Source organism: Eubalaena glacialis, chromosome 4 (assembly GCF_028564815.1).
Source record: "Eubalaena glacialis isolate mEubGla1 chromosome 4, mEubGla1.1.hap2.+ XY, whole genome shotgun sequence".
Lineage (NCBI taxonomy): Eukaryota > Metazoa > Chordata > Mammalia > Artiodactyla > Balaenidae > Eubalaena > Eubalaena glacialis.
The window spans coordinates 158111937-158134233 of record NC_083719.1 but is presented as its reverse complement, the minus strand read 5'-3'; the positions used below and the strand labels follow the sequence as shown (position 1 = coordinate 158134233).

Below are 22297 nucleotides of genomic sequence, written 5' to 3'. Positions count from 1 at the left end.
GTTACTTATAACTACTACCTAAAAGGGAACATAGACGCAATCACACAAATCAAGAAGGCAGATACTCTAAATGTGTTGCTCTCATTGCTTACATATGGTCATGAAAAGGGGGGACTGTCCTGGATTTAAGGTGATTTAAGAAATGTAACAACCAGATATAATGTGTAGTCCTAGACTGGATCTTGGTTTGGATAAATTAAATGTAAAGATTACAAAATAATTGGGGAAATCTGAACATGGATTTGTTATTAGATAAACTGACCTTAATAAATATGACCATGATAAACTGGTTGTGAAGAAAAATGTTGTTTCTTAGAGGTGCATGTTATTTAGGGACATGGAGTCAAAATATCTCTAATTTACTTTAAAATACTTTGAGTTTAAAAAAATTGAATTTTAAAATAAAGCATATAAGGTATTATAACATTTGTTTACAGAATTAGGATCATACTATTCTTTTTAATACCCTGTATTTTTTACTAAACATTTTATCATAACAATATTCCTAAATCATTAAATACATTTTGAAAGCAAAGGGGGAAAATATACTATATATACACACACTATACACACATAGTACATAGACTCATTTATACATTTCCTGTATAACTAGTACAGGCTAAGTACTGTGCCAGAAGCTGGAAATAAAAAACTGAAAAACAAGATCCCAGTTAAGGAAATTACTGTCCCATGAAGATAAAATATGATATTGAAGGGAAAATTGCAGTATCCTAAAAGGACTGATGAAAGGTTGTTGAAATGGTGGAATGTACCTTGTGCACCTGTTCCTGTACCTTCTTTTGTTTTTTCTTAGGAGCAAATATCTGATCATATTCTTCTGTATATTCCAGAAGCCACTTGCTTGGCTTCCTAAGGCGTTTCTTCTCTGACCGCACAGCTAAAAGAGGAGAAACAAGTTCAGTATTAACCAAAAAGTCAGAGGGAAACCCAACGTTTTCATGCAACTATCTCTGTACTTCCAAAGGTACAGAAATAGGAAACTCACAAAAACACTATGGCTATTTGCTATGGTTTATCCTATGCAAAATTTGGGAAAAAGGAGACTTTTGTTGCTTTATCCACACACACACAGCCCATCCAATGTTAACGAAATTAAACTGAAACTAGTGTCCTACAGTGACAAAGCTAACATTAAAATATGGATTCTAAATCAGGTAAATTCATAAAAAACACAATGAATTAACATTTTAAATAACATCTCTCTGGACTATGCAGAATATTGGATGAATAGATGATAGAATATTTACCTAATCAGCAGTACCACATGAATTTCAAAAGCATTTTACATATACTTTATATCATGGTTATAGTGAGTTTCACATTAGAAACATCAAAAATATATAATTAATAATATGTATACCATTATCTCAATAACATTAAAAAAATGTATGCCATGTATGCCAAAGACAGAAAAGATAAAATAGAATATAGAATTTTGGATACTTTCTTAAAATAAAACAAAAAACAAACAAAAAAACAACTCTTGTCATGTTTCATGATCAAAATATCAAAGTATCATGCCATTTTTCCTTGAATTAATGGTGAAACAAATATCTATTATTAATTTCCCTATAAAACTTCATCCCAGTTTTAATATACTTAACATGCTATAATCATTTTACTATACTGTAAACTCTTTGAGAACAGAGCCTAATGCCTACAGAACGCAGGATACAATCTACTCAAGAGGGCAGGAGTATTTCATCATATGATGACCTCAGAGAAAGCTATTCCTGCCTCATTTGAATGTGGCAATACCGGTGTTCTCTCAATAAAAGAAACACAAAAGTAGAGACCAAAAAGGAAAGGTCACAGGCTCAGCAAGCTTGGCAAAGGCTCTTACTCCCTAGCACATATGGAAACAAGCCATAAAACCTTCATTAGAACAAGATGTGGAAAAGAATTTTTTACTAATTCTAACTGCTGTAATTTCACATTAGTAAACAGTAGTAACACATCATTTAGTTTATTTCAAGTTAATGTAAAAGGAGGTGAAAACTTAGAACCACATAAAAACCTGAACATGGATTTTTATAGCAGCTTTATTCAAAACTGTCAAAACTTGGAAGCAACCAAGATGTAGGTGAATGGATAAATACACTCTGGTACATTCAGACAACAGATTATTATTCAGCACTGAAAAGAAATGAGCTATCAAGTCATGAAAAGACATGGAGGAACCTTAAATGCATATAACCAAGTGTAAAAAGCCAATCTAAAAGTTTACATACTGTAGGATTCCAACTATATGACATTCTGGAAAAGGCAAAACTATGGAGACTACATAAAGTGGTTGCCAAGCTAAGGTAAGGAATATCAGAAACAAAAGAATATGGCCTTTTTGATACTGGAAGGGAATATTAAAAGCTAGAAAATTACAAAAGCCAATGGAACGAGGAGCAGATCATTCAAACCTCAATATATGGTACGCAGCAAACGTGAAACCGAACAGGAGCTGAAATACACCACCACTAACTTTCTTGGCAAATACACATCAATTCCAAGCACAGAACCAGGACCTATTGTGCAGAATGGAGATGAATTGTTCATATAGGACAAGTCTAGCAATAGCTTTAGACTACAGAGTGCACACATACCAGTTAAAATAATAAAATATCCAAAAAGCTGAATCAACCCCAAATGTTCACCAACTGATAAGTGGATAAGTAACATGTGGTATATCCACACACTGGAATACTATTCAACAATAAAAACTCCCTCTCTCTCTCCCTCTCTCTCTCTCTCTCCACACACACACACACACACACACACACACGTGTGTGTGTATATATATAAAAATAAAATTCCCCACCCCTAGCTCTTGCCTTACCTCGTATATGTTACAGGGTCTGGTCCAGCACACAGGAACTAAAGAGCCTGACACAGGATACCCAGGACCAAGGGCGCTAGGCCTGAGGTAAAGGACTCAGAGCACTGGGGACAGTTAAGGGTGGATGAGTGCAGCACCCAGGGTAGTCAGCGTGGGAGCCCAAGACACTGGGCGCAACTAAAGGAAGGCAAGGGTTGGGGACCAGGGTACAGGTAAGCAGAGCCATCCATGTCTGAGGCCAGGGTGCCCAAGGTGCTCGGTGCACAGAATATAGGGTCCCGAAGACACAGGGAGTCAGAAAGTGGGGTGTTCTAGGCATGGGGCACCCTGGATGTGGGATTTTCTGGCACGGGGTGCAGAGAAAGGTGGGGTGCCCAGGCACAGGATGCACAGGACATGGGGTATCAAAGGCACAAGGCATGCTTGGCATGGGAGTCCCGAAGTACAAGGTAGGATGTGCAAAGTGAGGAGCATCCTGGGAATAAGAAGTATGACATCTGGGACATGGGTACCAACCCATATGGTGCTGGGCACATGGCCATAAAGAACAAGATACTGCCACATGTCATGATATAAATAAACCACAGACACATTATGCTAACTGAAAAGACCAAGACACAAAAGATCACACATTGTATGATTACATTAATGTGAAACGTCCAGAAAAAGCAAATCTACAGAGATAGAGAGTAGACTAGTGGTTGTCTGGGACTAACTATAAATGAGATAGCGTGATCTTATGGGAGTGGTGTAATATTCTAAAACTGATTTATGGGGATGGATGCACAACTCAGTAAATTTACTGAAAACCATTTGCTGAACACTTGAAGTGTGTGAATTTTGTGGTACGTAAATTATACCTTGAGTAAGTTTTCTTCTTTTCTTCAAAACAGTGATGTTTCCCAGAAAACGAGACTACTAACAGCAACATCACTCTGCCCATACAGCTTATTAGCCCCTGTCATACCTCTACTCCCCTAGTTCTGGGACCTCAGAGGCAAAAGAACTTAAGGGGGGGAAAAAAGGCAAAAACCCAAACAACTCTTCATAATAATGGCAAGTTACTCAGCCCAAATTTCCTGTTGAAAGCAAATAAAAATGCTGTATAAAGTCATTAAAAAACCACCTTAGGGACTTCCTGGTGGCGCAGTGGTTAAGAATCCGCCTGCCAATGCAGGGGACACGGGTTCGAGCCCTGGTCCAGGAAGATCTCACATGCCGTGGATCAACTAAGCCTGTGCACCACAACTACTGAGCCTGCGCTCTAGAGCCCGTGAGCCACAACTACTGAGCCCATGTGCCACAACTACTGAAGCCCGCGCACTAGACCCCGTGCTCCACAACAAGAGAAGCCACCGCAATGAGAAGCCAGCTCACCACAACGAAGATTAGCCCCTGCTCACCACAACTAGAGAAAGCCCGCGCGCAGCAACGAAGACCCAATGCAGCCATAAATAAATAAATAAATAAAAATAAAAAACCACCTTAAAAGAAGCAAAAAACTGAAAAAATTGTAAAGAACTACAAACCAAAAACTAATGGAAAGTAATAACCCAGGGAAACAAGTAGAGCCATGAAACTGATTTTGTCCTGAGGGCTTTTTGGCCATCCTGTTAGGAGGCAGAAGTTCAACGGAGACTAAACTTTGGCCTCAAAGGGCTCTATCCTCAGAGTTACGGTGAAACAGAAGTAAACCATGTTGCAACCCCCAGGAGACCACAAGGAAAGGTGCCTCGGCACAAAGTAAAAGGGGAGCAGGAGTGAGAACAAGTCCTTGAGAAATTGTGACTGGTCCTCCTGTGGATTTGCAGCCTGATGGGCCAGGAAAATTCAAGCCCCCATAAGAAAATTGTAAATTAATACATCATGTTAATAGAATAAACAGGAATAATCATCTCAACAGGCATAGAAAAAACATCTGAAAAACCAAACAAACTAGGTACAAAAGGGAACTTTCTCAACCTGAAAGGCCACCTATCAAAATCACAGTTAATATCATAGTTAAATGGTGAAAAACCAGCTGCTTTCCCCCTAAGATCAGGAGCAACACAAGGATGTCTGTTCACTCTACTTACCCTCAACAATGCACTGAAGGATCTAGCTAGGGCAATCAGGCAAGAAAAAGAAATAAAAGGCATCCAGATTAGAAAGGATGAAGTAAAACTATCTCTTTTGGCTGATGGCGTGATCATGCACATAGAAAATCCTAAGGAATTCACAATAAAATGATTAGAGCTAAAATATGAGTTCAGCAAGATTGCAACACCTAAGATCAATATAAAAAAATCAACTGTATTTCTATATACTAGCAATGGGAAATCCAAAAATGAAATTAAAAAAACAATTTTATTTATAATAGCGTCAAAAAAGGTTAAAATACTTAGGAATAAAATGAAAAAAAGAAGTGCAAGACTTCTACACTGAAAACTACAAAACACTGTTGAAAGAGATCAAAGACAGCCTAAATTAATGAAGAGCCATCCCTTGTTCATAGTTCGGAAAACTTAACATTATTACAGTGCCAACACTGCCCAAACTGACCTACAGATTCAGCACAACCCCTATCTAAATTCCATCTAGCTTTTTGGCAGAAATGATAAGAAACTCCTAAAATAAATACAGAAATGCAAAGTCAAAACAATCTTGAGCCGAAACAATCTTGAAAAAAGATAAAGTTGGAGGACTTGAACTTTCTGATTTCAAAGCTACAATAATTAATTACTACAAAGATTAAGACTTTGTGGTACTGGCATAAAGACGCACATACATATCAATAAAAAATAACTGAGAGCCCAGAAATAAACCATCACATTTATGGTCAAAAGATTTTCAAATAGGGTGCCATGACCAGTCAATGGGGAAAGAATACCCTTTTCTACAAATGGTGCTTAGACAACTGGATTAGGCAATGGGTACTTAGGTATGACACCAAAAGCACAAGGAACCAAAGAAAAAATAGACAAACCAGACTTCATCAAAATTAAGAACTTTTGTGCTTCAAAATATATAATCAAGAATACAAAAGGTAAACCCACAAAACAGGAGAAAGTATATGCAAATCGTATCTAATAATGGACTTATATCTAGACCATGTAAAGAATTCTTACAATTCAATAATAAAAATACAAATAGCCCAATTAAAAAACAAGCAAAGAGGACTACCCTGGTGGCGCAGTGATTAAGAATCCGCCTGCCAATGCAGGGGGCACGGGTTTGATCCCTGGTCTGGGAAGATCCCACATGCTGTGGAGCAACTAAGCACGAGCACCACAACTACTGAGCCCACGTGCCACAACTACTGAACATTCTGGCAGTTCCTCAAAACCTATACATATAATTACCAAATGACCCAGGAATTCCACTCCTAGGTATACAGTAAAAATAAAAACATATCCACACAAAACACTGCACACGAATGTTCATAACAGCATTATTCATAAAGGCCAAAAAGTAAAAACAATCCAAATGTTCATCAGTTGATGAAAGAATAAATAAAATATGGCTTATTTGTACACTGGAATATTATCTGGCATTAAAAAGGCATGAAGCAAGAGCAGACAACAGCAAGCTGGCAGAATAGAAAGCCCCCCCACATTATTTCCCTCACAGAGATACCAAACTAACAATATATGCATCAAAGTACCTTTATGAGTACTCTAGAAATCAGTTAAGAAGTTACGATACTCCAGGGCAAGTGCAAAGCCAAGAACAATAGCACTGAAATGGATTACAAGAGCCAATTCACTTTATCTGAGATTGCCACTGAGAAAGCAAGCACAGCTGAGCTCCCCCTCAAAGCTGGGGAGTGGAGGTGGGGATGTTCAACATTCCAGCTTTTCATAGGGCCGCCCAAGGGGCCGGTTTCTGTCTAACCTGACTGGGAGGCACAAACAGAAGCCACACAGTTTGGACTCCCGGGGGCACTGAAAACAAATGAAAGAGTGGGCAGCATGTTGCGGAACCAGAGGGCCTGTAGTGACACAGATGGAGGCCAGCAGGGCTTGGTAAGATTGGGAGAAGGCACTCAACTCTTGGCTTCTCTCTACAAAGGGAGGGAAAGAAGGGAGCATTTGGCAATCCAGATTTTTAGAAAACTGCCCAAGGGACTAGTATCTGTTTTGCCTGCTTCTGGGAGCTGATAGAGAGCCAACATGCTTCAGATACCTAGGGACCACTGAGAATTAAAGAGTGAGAAAGCTTGTTGCAGTAGCAATGGCTAACCTGCAGTACTGCAGAAAAACACTAGAAGAAGCAAGAGATTACAGCTCCTGAAAAAGAAATGGACAAACCTCTCTAATTAGGAAATCACACACATAAGCCCAGAGAAGCCCATCCTCCAAAAAAGGTTCCAGAGGTCCCCAGAATCTCTAGCCAAGATGATTGGTGAGTCTTCCCTTGTATGAAGCCAGTGTCAAACGCATAAAACTCAGGGGAAGGGGACTTCCCTGGTGGTCAAGTGGTTGAGACTCCGTGCTTCCACTACAGGGGGCATGAGTTCAATCCCTGGTTGAACTAAGAGTCCTGCATGCTGCGCGGCACCGCCAAAAACAAAAACCAAAAAACTCAGGGGAAAAAAACTCATGAAGTACATGAAGAAACTAGGAAACGTGGCCCAAAGGATCAAAATAAATCTCCAGAAACTAACAGAGACCTATGAATTATGGGAAAGAATGCAAAATAACCGTATTAAGGAAGCTTAGTGATCTACAAGAAAACACGGATAATTAAAAGAAACCATGAAAACAGTAACATGAACAACTGAGAGTATCAACAAGACAGAAACTACAAAAAGGAACCAAACAGAAATTCTGGAACTAAAGGACATAATAACTGAATTGAAAAATTCAATAGAGAGATTAAACAATAGACTTAAGCATAGGACAGAATCAGCAAACTCAAACACAAGTCATTTGAATTATCAAGTCAGACAAGAAAAAAGAAAAAAGAATGAAGCAAACCAATACACACATTATGAGAGTTGCAAAAGGAGGAGAGAATTTGAATAAATTATGGTCAAAATTTTCCCAAATCTGAAAAAGGAAATGGGGCATCCCATATCAGAAGCTGAAGATCTCCAGCCAGGATGAACTCAAAGAGGCCCACAGTGAGACACATTATAATCAAACTATCAAAGGCAAAGACAAAGAGAGAATCTTGAAAGAAGTGAGAAAAGCAACTAGTCAAGGACAAGGGAACTCACATTAGATTATCAGTGGAAACCTTACAGGCCAGAAGAGAGTGGCATGATATATTCAAAGTGCTAAAATTTAAAAACTTCCAACCAAAATTACTATAATCTGGAAAACTGTCCTTCAAAAATGAAGATGAAATGAATTTTCTAAAACAAACGCTGGGACTTCCCTGGTGGTCCAGTGGTAAAGGATCCGCCTTCCAATGCAGGGGACACAGGTTCGACCCCTGGTCAGGGAACTAGGATCCCACATGCTGCAGGGCAACTAAGCCCACGCATCACAACTACTGAGCTCGAGCACCTCAACGAGAGAGCCCATGTGCCGCAACTACAGAGCCCACGCACCACAACTAGAGAGAGAAAACCCACACACCACAACTAGACAGAAGTCCGGTGCCGCAACGAAGAGCCTGCGTGCCACAACTAAAGATCTCACATGCCTCAATGAAGACCCTGCATGCCACAACTAAGACCTGACGCGAACTTCCCTGGTGGCGCAGTGGTTAAGACTCCACCTGCCAATGCAGGAGACACGGATTCGAGCCCTGTTGCGGGAAGATCCCACATGCCACGGAGCAACTAAGCCCATGTGCCACAACTACTGAGCCTCCACTCTAGAGCCCGCGAGCCACAACTACTGAGCCCACGTGCCACAACTACTGAAGCCCGCACGCCTAGAGCCCGTGCTCTGCAACAAGAGAAGCCACTGCAATAAGCCTTCACACCGCAATGAAGAGTAGCCCCCGCTCGCCGCAATTAGAGAAAGCCTGCGCGCAGCAACAAAGACCCAGAGCAGCCAACAAATGAAATAAATAAATTTATTTTTTTAAAAAAAGGACCTGATACAGCCAAAACTATAAATTAAATAAATAAATATTTTTTTTAAAAAATGTAAAACAAAAGCTGAGTTCATAACCACTAGATCTGCTTTACAAAAAAATGCTAAACGGAGTCCTAAAAGTTGAAACAAAAGGCCATTAGGCAGCAACACCAAGGCACATAAAATAAAAATAGCTGATAAAGGTAAATATATAGACCAATACAATATTGTAATACTATAATGGTGGCATATAAAGCACTTTTAAGTCTGGTACTGAATTTAAAAGACAAAAACATAAAAAAATAACTATAATTATAAAACTATGTTACTGAATACACGTAATTTGTGACATCAATAACAAAGTGGGAATGGGGAGATGTAAAAGAGTAGAGTTTTTGTACACAATTGAAGTTACATTGTTACCAGCTCCAAACAGTTTGCTGTAACTATAAAATGTTTTATGTAAGCCTCATGGTAACCACAAAGAAAATGCCTACAGAAGATAAAATCAGAAACAAATCAAAGTATATCAATATAAAAAAATCAAAGAAATACAAAGGAGGGCTGCAAGAGAGATAGAGGGACAAATTAGCTGCAAGACAGAAAACAATTAAAATGGCAATAAGTCCTTCCCTGTCAATAATTTCTTTGAATGTAAATGGGTTAAACTGCTCAATCAAAAGACATAGCGTGGCTAAATGGACTGAAAAAACAAGATGCAACTATATTCGTTCTACAAGATAACATCACCTTAGATGTAAAGACATATGTAGACTGAAACCAAAAGGATGAAGGACATTACATGCAAACGAGAGCAGAGGTAGCCATAATTGGACAAAATAGACTTGAGCCAATACTATCTCTAGAGGCAAATAAGGACATTATATAATGATAAAAGAATCAATTTACCAGGAAAATAAACAATTATAAACATATTTTAAAAGATAACAATCAGAGCTTCCCTGGTGGCGCAGTGGTTGAGAATCTGCCTGCTAATGCAAGGGACACGGGTTCAAGCCCTGGTCTGGGAGGATCCCACATGCCAAGGAGCGACTGGGCCCGTGAGCCACAACTACTGAGCCTGCGCATCTGGAGCCTGTGCTCCGCAACAAGAGAGGCCGCGATAGTGAGAGGCCCGCGCACCACGATGAAGAGTGTCCCCCGCTTGCTGCAACTGGAGAAGGCCCTCGCACAGAAACGAAGACCCAACACAGCCAAAAATAAATAAATAAAAATAAATTAAAAAACAGAGAACTTGAACATCACTGTAGACCAACCTGACCTAACAGACAAATACAGAACACTCAACCTTATAGCAGCAGAATACACATTCTTCTCAAACACACAGGAAACATTTTCCAGGACAGATCACATAATAGATCACAAAACAAGTCTTAACAAATTTAAAAACACTGACACCACACCAAGTATCTTTTCCAATCACAATGGAATGAAATTAAAAATGAATAGCAGTTGGGAAATAAAAAATTCACAAATATGTGGAAATTAACACTCTTGAACAACAAATTGGTCAGAGAAGAAATCTCCTCCCTCAAATTAGAACATACTCTGAGACAAATGGAAACAATAACACAATATACTAAAACTTATGGGATGTAGCAAAAAGAAGTACTAAAAGGGAAGTTTACAGCATGAAGTGCATACATAAAGAAAAAAGAAAGATCTCAAATCAACAACCTAACTTTACACTCAAGGAATAAGAAAAAGAATAAGCACAAAGTTTATTTGCAAAAGGAAAGAAGTAATAAATATTAGAGCAGAAATAAACAAAATAGAGAATTTTTTAAAAATATAAACAAAACTGAGAGTTTGTTTTTTTAAAGATCAACAAAATTGCCAAGCCTTTAGCTAGATGGAGAGAGCGAGGGAGACACAAATAATGAAAACCAGAAATTAGAGAAGACATTTCAATGGTAGCCACAGAAACAGAATTTTAAGAGACTACTATGAACAATTACACGCTAACAAATCGGATAACCTACAAGAGTTGGATAAATTTCTAGAAACATGCAATCCACCCAGACTCAATCATGAAGAAACAGAAAACCTGTAGTAAGGAGATTAAATCAGTCATCAAAAACTTCCCAAGAAAGAAGAGCCCCAGGATCAGATGCCTCCACTAGAGAATTCTACCAAGCATTTAAATAAGAATTAATGCCGAGCCTTCTCAAACTCTTCCAAAAAATGGAAGAGGGGGGAGCCAGACAAATACACGCTAATAAGGGAAAAAAAAAAAAAAAAGACATACTAATATCCCTTACGAACACTTATGCAAAAATTCTCACCAAATTAGCAAACTAAATTCAACAGCAGCACTTAAAAAGGATTATACACCATGACCAAGTGGGACTTATTCCTGGGATGGCTTAAAAAGGATTATACACCATGATCAAGTGGGACTTATTCCTGGGATGGAAGGATGGTTCAACATACAAAAATCAATAAATGTAATACAAGACATTAAAAGAAGGAAGAAAATCACATGATCATCTCAATTGATGCAGAAAGGCTTGACTAAATTCAACACATTTTCCTGATAAAAAACACTCAACTAGGAACAAAAGGAAATAATCTAAAATAAAGGTCATTTATGAAAATCCCACAGCTAACACGACAGTCCATGGTGAAAGACTGAAGGCTTTTTCTCTAAGATCAGGAACAAGGCTAGAATGCCCATTCTTGACACTTCTATTTAACACAATACTAGAAGTCCAACTAGGCAAGAACTAGAAATAAAAGGCATCCAAATTGGAAAGGGAAAAGTAAAATGATCTCTGTTCATAGACGGCATGACCTAATATAAAGAAAACCCTAAAGATTCCACAAAAAAGCTGTAAGAATAATGAATGAATTCAGTAAAGCTGCAAGATAGAAAAATCAACATTCAAAAATCACTTGTGGGACGTCCACAGTGGTTAAAAATCTGCCTGCCAATGCAGGGGACACAGGTTCAAGCCCTGGTCTGGGAAGATTCCACATGCCGTGGAGCAACTAAGCCCGTCCGCCACAACTACTGAGCATGTACTCTAGAGCCCACAAGCCACAACTACTGAGCCCACATCTCACAACTACTGAAGCCCACGCACCTAGAGCCCATGCTCCGCAACAAGAGAAACCAGCGCAATGAGAAGCCCGTGTACCTCAACAAAGAGTGGCCCCTGCTCACCACAACTAGAGACAGCCCACGCACAGCAACGGAGACCCAACGCAGCCATAAATAAATAAATAAATAAATTTATTGTAAAAATCAGTTGTGTTTCTATATACTAATAATGAACAATTCAAAAAGGAAATTAAGAAAACAATCCCACTTATAAGAGCATAAAAAAGAATAAAAACACTTAGGAATAAACTTAACCAAGGAAGTGAAAGAGTTGGGCACTTAAACAATAAAACATTGCTGAAAGAAATTAAAAACACAAATAAATGGAAAGACATCTTGTGTTCATGGATTCAAAGACTTAACATTAACAAAATGTCCATACTACTCAAGGGATCTTCAGATTCACTGCTCTATCAAAATCCCAATGGCATTTTTTGCAGAAATAGAAAAAAGACATCCTAAAATTCACATGAAATCTCAAAGGACCCCAAATAGTCAAAATAATCTTGACAAAGAACAAAGATGGAGGACTCACACACTGTGTTTTCAAAACATGTTACCAAGCTACAGTAATCAAAACAATATGATAGGACTTCCCTGGTGGCGCAGTAGTTAAGAATCCACCTGCCAATGCAGGGGACACAGGTTCGAGCCCTGGTCCGGGAAGATCCCACATGCTGCGGAGCAACTAAGCCCATGCGCCACAACTACTGAGCCTGCGCTCTAGAGCCTGCGAGCCACAACTACTGAAGCCTACGTGCCTAGAGCCCGTGCTCTGCAACGAGAAGCCACCCAATGAGAAGCCCATGCACCGCAACGAAGAGTAGCCCCTGCTCGCCGCAACTAGAGAAAAGCCTGCGCGCAGCAACAAAGACCCAACACAGCCAAAAATATTAAATAAATAAATAAATAAATGTAATTAAAAACAATATGATATTACCATAAAGACAAACATATAGATAATGGAACAAAATAGAGAGCCCAGAAACGAACCCTTACATGTATGGTCAAATTATCTTTGACAAGGGTGCTTAGACTATACAATGCGGAAAAGATAGTCTCTTCAATAAATGGTGCTATACAACAATGTGCATACAGTTAATACTGTAATATACACTTTAAACTTGTTCAGAGGGTGAATTCATGTGTTTTTTACCACAATAAAAATAAAGTGTTGATACACATGCTAAGTAAAAAAACAAAGTACCATATATTGTATGATTCCATTTACATGAAATGTACAGAACAGGCAAATCTATAGACTGGGGAGAAATGAAGGGAGATTGATAAAGGGTACAAGGTTTCTTACTGGGGTGATGCAAATGTTCCAAAATTAATCATGTTTATGGATGCACAAGTCTCTGAGTATACTAAAAAACCACTGAAGTATAAACTTTCAACAGGTGAATTTTATGGTCAGTGAATTATGTTTCAATAAAGCTGTTGGAATCTACTATGGTAAACAACATTGAAAACTCTTATGTTTAAGGAAAGTCAGTTTTATCCTCAGTAACAATATTGTATAATATTATATTTTGAAAGACTCCTGCTGTTTTCCTTCTGCTGCTAAGGAAGGATACCCTGGTACTTCAGATTTTTAAAAATTTATTCTCAAACCTCATTCCAGAAGGGATACAAGACATCTAAGGCCTTCAAATAAGTACTACAGAACACTTACATATTTTCAAAAGCACGTCCTCTTTGTCTACGCAACAGGAGGACCTTCCTTAAATTGTAGTCCAAGAGAGCCTGAATAAAATCTATTTGCTTTCTGTAAACTAACTAGATTTTAGTCTTAGGCTCAGAGCCTCTCAAATACTTACAATACCAAATTGAGTCCCCAAAAGTTCACAGATTTAAAAAGGTAGGAAATAGGGAGCAGGAACAAAATGTTCTTGAGACTTACAAAAAGCAAAAGAAAAAAGAGCTTCTTGGTAAAACAATTTCTGAAAGTATATGGAAACCTGGTCCTCAAAATTCAGACCCTTCTACATAAAGCCCTTTCTTCACTTCAAGTGATAATCCTTCCCTCCCAACTTACACTTAGGCCTTCCATGAAAACAGACCAACTTCAGAAGGGTATCATTATCATCACTTCCTCTAGTCCCTTTCTTTCACAGTCAGGAGTCCTTACCTGGTTCAGGGAGCTCAGGCTGAGGGGTCAAACTGGGAATTCCTGGCTCCTTTTCCACCTCTTCATTGCTGGCACTGGATTTATCACAAACTTTCAACCGTGGCCCAGCTGAATCTAAGCAGTCGGCATGATTTGGATCTGTCAGTGCATCCTCTAGTATGTTCGTCGAAGGAGGAGGTCTCTGTTCTGGGAACTCATCTCCCTTCTTTACAGGGTCAGCAGGAAGCAAGACCCCAAAGGCACCCTCAGAGTTTTCTTTCTCCCTAAATCTGTTAGTGCGCTTACGAGGTTTAGTGCGCCTTTGGTTTAAACGCTGCCACCGCTTTTTAGGCACCACTTGATTTACACTAGTGGGTTCATCATTCTCACTAATCATTTCAGACTCCAGCTCTGTCTCTTTTCTGTTTTCAAAAGAGGGGTCTTTTTCAGGAATTTTATCAGGGTCGGACTGGTTGACTTTATTATCAAAATTAACACTGGAAAAATGGGTACCATCTTCACTTGTTAAATGGCCCATTAATTGAAGGGGTTCTTCTTTACCAGGGTCTTCTGCCTCACCTCTGGAGGAGCTATTCTCTGAACCCCTACTCTCTCTGTCTCCCTGCAGTGCAGCCTCAAGAGTCACAGCTGGAAGCTGGTTCAGTTTTCTTTTGCGCTCTGTCTTTAAGGCTTTACGGTTCACTGTGTTCTTTCCCATCTGGGTTGAAAAACCATCTCGTAATTTGGATGGCTTTGATCGACCACAGTTGCGCCTAGTAACACAGTTTGAACGATTTTTGCCAGAAGCAGGGAGGTCTCTTTTATCGGACACCAAGCCAGGTAGAGAGGTAGATAGCTCCCCAGACAGTGCAGAGTCACCCCCACTAGGGCTAGGACGGACTGGATCCTGAGTGCCATCTCCATTTTTTTCTGAATTGTGAGTGGAGCCTCCTGAAACCAAGACCTTAGAAGCCCCCACAGGACTACTGGTAGAACAGTCCCCAAGACCAGGACTCCGATAAGAGACCAAGTTCTGAGCAGTCATTAACCGTTGCTCCTTGGTCTTACTATCATGCATATCTTTCAACATCATTAGTAATGTACTGAATTTGTAGTCTGGTTCAATAGGTATATGATTCTGACCAGAGGCAGAAGAAAAAAGTAATGGTTTTGATGGCTTTGACATTCCGGAGTCACTGACATCTTCACTTAAGGATCTATAAGAGAGTTCTTTCAACTCTGACAGAACGTGTTTCACCACTGCTGTTTCTATGTCACTCGAATCCCTGGTTTTCTCATGCATGTTGCTCAGTAGTTTTAGCCCATCCACTTTCCCACTTTTGGAAATGCTGGCCAAAGGAGAGCCTTTGGTATCAGAAGAGCAGCATTTCAAACTGCAGTCCTCATCTGCAACAGGCGGTTCTACTACAACTGGGTTTTCTTTATGTTTGCACTTGATACTTCGGATCTTGGGCTGTTTGCTTTTCGAATGTAACAGAGCTTGATTTGTAGCCCCACCTTTTATTATTGAGTTCTCACTGGAAATGCTTGATGGTGTGTTAAATTTTGGAGAAAGACCATCATTTCTAAAATCTGATTGGGGTTTTCGGACAAGAGTTGACACTTTAAGATCAGAGAGATTAACCTGAGACGTCTCAGTTCCAGGCTCTACTGTCTTGGTACAATCCATCAAGTGGTCTGTGTGTGAGTTAGTAATGAGGGTCTTCGGCTTTGCTTTTACCTTAGTGTTTGTGGCAGGATACCTAGAATACTTTACCTTTTCATTTTTCTGCACAGGTAACATGTTCTCTGTTCTATCGAAAGCATCTGTAATTTCAAGGACACTGTTATCAGACTCTGAACTATGATCTATGGGATCCAGATCACTGCTTCCATCATCATCAGAAGTGGTACAGATACTAATGGAATCACTTCGCTTTTCTTCATCACCTGCTCCAATATAGCAGAGCTGCACTTTTGAACTACACACCAGACCTCGCTGGAGTTTCTTCTTCTCCCCAGAACGTTTAGAGAGCAAGGCACCCTCAGACAAGCCCAGTAAAGAGTCACAATTTGAAGTCTCAAATTCTTTCTTTGCAGTGTTTTTTGCACAAGAAGAAAATAGGAAACTTCCTGGGGCAGAGCTGGGCCCTGTGAGGCTGTTTGCTATCCGGGAAAGTTCATTAGAGGCCTGCTTATCAGATACATCCCCAGAAATAAAGTTTAGGCCAAGGTTCTCTGGAATCTTTCCCCTCCGTTCTTCCTTATGTGCTTCAAATTGCATGTGGCCCTTTTTCACACTAGTCCTTTTTGGATTATCAGAGCTCTTTCTGGCTAGAGACTTAGCACAAGGTTTTTCCTTCTCATCTGCAGAATGTTCAGAGTCAAAAGCCAGAGATTTCAAGCAGCCATTAAGCAACAGGTCATGTTCTGATTCAGGGTCATTTGTACAGTCCTCAAACGGCATATCCTCCTCACTGTCCAACTTGAGTGAACTGGTGACACATTTTCGGTTCTTCGACCCTTTGGGAACATCATACTGCTCAGCAAGACCAACACTGGCTTCCCATTTACTCAAAATTTTCTGAGGAACCTTAAATTTAAAGAGAAAAAGATTATCACTAGTCTAAGAAATAGAAGGGGAAACAGGGAGATGATCAGTGAACACCTCTCAAATCAGAAGCTTTTCCAAGCCTTGTTGTGCTTCCTCAAGGCTCTTTTATGGGACTGCCAGGTGGTTAACACCCACAGTTCACCCAGAACTTAGCTAATGGGGATTCCTCAACACTACTTCTACCACTAAGATCTATCACTGGAGAAAGATTGATCCCGTAAACCCTTCACTCCCCTTACCATTAAAAGCACAAAAGAGTGGACCATAAATTAGACTACAACATTACATTACTAATCAACATTATATTACTAAATCAAGGAATAACCAGACCACTCCTACTTACCCCTCCAACCTTAGAATAATGATTTCCTTCCTGACTTATGAAGGCCAAGCACTTGCTCAGTTACATAAAAGAGAAAGCAAAAGGCTAAAGAAAGGAGATGCATGTGGAAAAACTAGGAATGGAGAAATGAGTAAGTCAGACCTGCCCTAGAAGAACTGAAATTTGGAACTCTGGTTATCACCAGGCCCTTGGCTAATCAAGATTCTTCTATACATGTTACATACAATCTGGATTATAGGGACTTCCCTGGTGGTACAGTGGTTAAGAATCCGCCTGCCAATGCAGGGGACAGGGGTTCGATCCCTGGTCCTGGAAGATCCCCCATGTTGCGGAGCAACTAAGCCCATGCGCCACAACTACTAAGCCCGCATGCCACAACTACTGAAGCCCGCGGACCTAGAGCCTGTGCTCTGCAACAAAAAAAGCCACCGCAATGAGAAGCCCGCACACCGCAACGAAGAGTAGCCCCCGCTCGCCGCAACTAGAGAAAGCCCGCACACAGCAACAAAGACCCAACGCAGCAAAAAAAAATTAATTAGTTAATTAATTTTCTTTTAAATCTGGATTATAAGCAAGCAGTGTCCTGGGCTTAATCATGTAGTCCAGAGACACCAATACACCCTGGATATATGACAAGTTACACATGCTCTTTTCTTGATTCCTCACAGCATAAGGACATTGAGGCTCTGTGAAATATACCTAATTTTCAAGACTCTTATTTCCCTCCCTGGCTTCATACAATAAATGTCAGTCAAGGTTCTATCAGTTAGTGTTCACAAACACTTTAATACTTGTGAAAGGTCATGTTCTGCTGACCATGTAAAAATTAAGGCCACTAGACAGGAAGCCTCCTCTTATAAAGCAATAAACTGATCATCTGGTTTACTTTACACACAAACACACACCCATTGACTTTCTAACTATGACCATAGTAAATCAATTTTCCAGGACCTGAAAGCCCTAGAGAACGCCTCTGAAAAGGGGGTTGGTTAATCTACATAGTTAAAGGCTTGACATAAAAACTCTGACACCTCCCCACCACCAACTACCCAAAGTATTAGAAAGGATGAAGTTATCCTCTGCTATTCTATCCTAACAATAGCACACACTAGTTGTTTCAGAGCATCAGATGTATGACATATAAAATATTTATTTCTAATCCTCACAACAGTTTGACAAGGTACATATTATTACATTAGTTTTAGAGAGGAAGGAACTCCAGTTGGAAATAGCAGGGACTGCATACTGACTAAAAATTATCCTAACTGTGATTCTTATAAAATAGTCTAAAAGTCTGAAACACAAATCTAAGAGGAACTATTTCCCCTTCTAGAGTAGACTATAAAGGAGTATCAAAAGAAACAGACAAAACTTTAACACATCAAGCGTATGAAACAAAAACATCACGTTCTTTATTAAAACATAACCAGGTTTGAAACTGCTTAAGCCTTAACAACTACACACAAAAACCAAAACAACAAACAAAACAAAAATGTTTAAAGTCTTATCTTTCTCATTTTTAAGAGAAATAATTAATCCAGAGAGTGAGAAGTAGAATATTTCATTTTGATGATCATTTTCTTCATACATCAGATATAACCAAAGATGACTGGTCAGGCCTTTTTGTACTATCACATCTAAGTGACATGGCAGAAGTTAACTGAAATCCTTTCTCAAAAAATTGAGTATAAATATTTGGAAGGCTAGCCCCATGTCATCCCTGCAAAAAAACTTGCTTTCTGCCAATTTTCTCACCAACATCCTACTACCAAAGGAAATAACTTATATTCCAAAAACATAATACTTCTTCTTTTGATTGATCCTGTAAACCCTCCCTACCTACCCCCAAGAAGATAATTTGAGAGGTTTGTTTTTTTTTTTAAATACCTTATGCCTATATCCTTTTTCTTTCTGCTTCCCTCTTCTCCTAAGGACAGGTAGCTCTTCAAATTGATGTCTGCCTTCAAACATGACGATTGCTTTTCCAGCCACCCAGGCTCTCTCAGAAGGATCTCCAAAAGCCTCCACGTAGTACTGTCGATAGGGCCTCCGGTTAGAAACTAGATAAAAATAAAAATCACAGTGTCATTGCTTTAAAAAATTGATATTCATCATCAAGAGAACAGCCACGTCGCAGTGGCCAAAGAAGCCTCTTTTCACTTAAAACTAAAATAAAATAAAAACTCAACAAGCTAAAAAACCTACAGAACAAGAAACTCTGAAGTAGGTCAGATAGAAGGTAAATTTTCTATTTTCAATTTATGTGACAAGAAAATGGTTAAGAGTGTAATGAAAGAATTTAGTGGTTTGGTCTGATGATATGCTATATATTCCAAACCAGTTGGAGGTTGATTAGCTAATCATATAACAAATTAATATAACAACTAAGTTTTTTCTACCATCAACCTATAAAATTTTATACCCTCATTTCCAGAAATCACAAAAGGCATATGATAAGCCACAGCATCGCAAATATAATAATCAACAAGAACTAACCACCAAATAAACTCTTAAAACATTATGCTAAAATATAAGGAGGAAGAAATGTTTCAACACCATGTCACGTATGATGTGCTAACATTTATGGCATAGTTACTCTGGGCAAGGTACTACACTAGGTGCTTTGCAGGTATTCTTCACAACAATGAACTCTAAAAAATAAGTAGTATAATCTCCATTTTATAGACAGAATAATAAATCCAACGACTTCAGAGAGGGCAAATTCAGAGTGAAACACTGGTTTTGCAGAGAAAGTGGAACTTGATATTTCAAACTACAGAAATTTTTTTAAAAAAAGGAAATCTCAACAGCCCCCTCCCCCCCAAAAATCCACTTATTCTATAGTTTCTTGGCTGTCCAAAGTTCTATGCATACAATTACCAAAAATAAAAACAATACAAATCTCATCCAGAAAAGATTATAATCAAATTTACCTAGTACATGTTATCTTCTACACACTTACCATCTTTGCATTTTTCATACCAGTAAAAAATGTCACATAAGAAATATAGCCAGGGCTACACAGGTGTAATGATTTGTCTCTATTTAGAAAAGGAAATCATTTTATATAAAAATTCACTTTAACTCACACTGAATTACAACCTGGTAAAATTTTGTTTTATTGTACATTTAAAAAACAAGTTCTGTAAAAAAAACAAACAAAAAAACCTGAACTCCTTAGTCTCTACCTACTAAATTAAACACTTCAATAGAAACCACCTATAAAGGGGGATTAAATGTGTGTATGTGTATATATACACATACACATACACACACACACACAGAGGTTCTTAGAGTCAGTCTGAAAAGTAAATCATTCTCCCATAAATAAGTAAATTCAACTAACACAGACTGAACATTTATGACGTGCCAGCACTATACAGAGGACTGAAAAGAACTCATTGCCTGGTGGGTAAGAGATGTACATTATAAAGAGATTATGGTAAAACAGCATGTTAATTGCGATAACATGAACATTCACTTTTTAAAAAAATTTTTCAAGTATGTCTTGAGTATACTACATTTTATCATTCGATAGTATCTACTGGTGATGGCATTTTTTTTAATTGAGATATAACTGACGGATAACATTAGTTTCAGGTATATAACATAATGATTCGGTATTTATATATATTGCAAAATGACCCCCACGATGTCTAGTCAACATCCGTCACCATACGTAGTTATAAAAAGATTTTTTCTTGTGATGAGATCTTTTAAGATCTACTCTCTTAGCAACTTTCAAATATACAATACAGTATTAACTACAGCTGCCATGCTGTACATTACATCCATGTGACTTATTTCTTTTATAACTGGAAGTTTATAACTTTTGACCCCCTTCACCCATTTTGCTCCTCCAGTCTGTTCTCTGTATCTATGAACTTGGTTTTGTTTTCTCAATTTTGGTTTTTTTAGATTCCACATATAAGTAAGATCATACATTATTTATATTTTCTCTGTCTGATTTATTTCACTTAGTAAAATGCCCACCAGGTACATCCATGTTGTCACAAATGGCAAGGTTTCATTCTTTTGTATGGCTGAATAATATTCAATTGTGTATATATATCACATTTTCATTACCTATTCATCTATCGATGGACACTTAGTTGTTAACATTCACTTTTTTAAAAGTGAAAAATCAGTAACTGGAGGACAAATGGGACACCTGAGCAGAAAATTTAAAGGTAAACAGTTTGTTGAGGGGAGAATTCCTATATAAGGGCCCAGAACCCTAAAAGACATGAATGAATAAAACGAATGAAATAGCTAGGAACTGCAAGTAGTTCAGAACACTAAATCATAAAGTGGAAGGAAAGGGTAACTAAGCAGGTAAGCAGTGGCCAGACCTGAATAGCTTGGATACCATGTTAAAAGTTTGACCGCTGGGACTTCCCTGGTGGTCGGTGGTTAAGACTCTCTGCTTCCAACACAGGGGGCACAGGTTTGATCCCTGGTCGGGGAACTGAGATCCCACATGCCGCACTAAGACCCTCCATGTTAACAGTTTGACCATTATCCTGTTGGCCCTGAACCTCATTTAAACTGTGGAACCACAGGCTCAGTTTTGCATCTTAGAAAGATAAATCTCCTTGACCTCTGAATAACACATTTAACAGGCAACAGAGAGGAAACTCAGGAGACCAGAGATTACCAAAATAGTATATACTCAAGATGACTAAAACCTAAACTAAGGTGGTAGCAATGGGAATTAAAAGAACAAAATATGAAAGATTTTTTTTTAAGAAGACAAATCAAAAGGACTAGATATTAATTAAAAGTCAGATAGAATGTGACCACCTAGAGGGGTGGGATAGGGAGGGTGGGAGACTCAAGAGGGAAGAGATATGGGAACATATGTACATGTGTAGCTGACTCACTTTGTTATAAAGCAGAAACTAGCACACCACTGTAGAGCAATTATACTCCAATAAAGATGTTAAAAAATAATAATAATAAAATTAAATTAAATGTAAAAAAAAAAAAGTCAGATAGAAAAGATACTTGAACACCAATGTTCATAGCAGCATTATTCACAATAGCCAAAAGGTGAAAGCAACCCAAATGTCCACTGAAGGATGAAAGGATGAACAAAATGGAACATTATTGAACATTATACATCAATGGAACATTATTGAGCCTTACAAATGAGTGATACACGTAATACAACATGGATGAACCTTAAAGACATCATGCTAAGTGAAATAGGCCAGATACAAACGGACAAATACTGCATGA

The 22297-nt window shown here is 38.7% G+C and overlaps 1 protein-coding gene across 4 annotated transcripts in view; it reads right to left on the bottom strand.

The window, feature by feature from the left end:
- The window catches only part of NSD1 (nuclear receptor binding SET domain protein 1), a 137759-nt gene that overhangs the window by 56181 nt on the left and 59281 nt on the right, over window positions 1–22297 (bottom strand). For all 4 annotated transcript variants that reach the window (XM_061189980.1, XM_061189981.1, XM_061189978.1 and 1 more), the window contains 3 exons: window positions 18944–19116; window positions 14121–16692; window positions 774–898 (listed from right to left, as the gene is read on the bottom strand). In XM_061189980.1, the coding sequence (XP_061045963.1) occupies window positions 774–898; window positions 14121–16692; window positions 18944–19116 (2870 nt within the window). The remainder of the gene's footprint in view (window positions 1–773; window positions 899–14120; window positions 16693–18943; window positions 19117–22297) is intronic.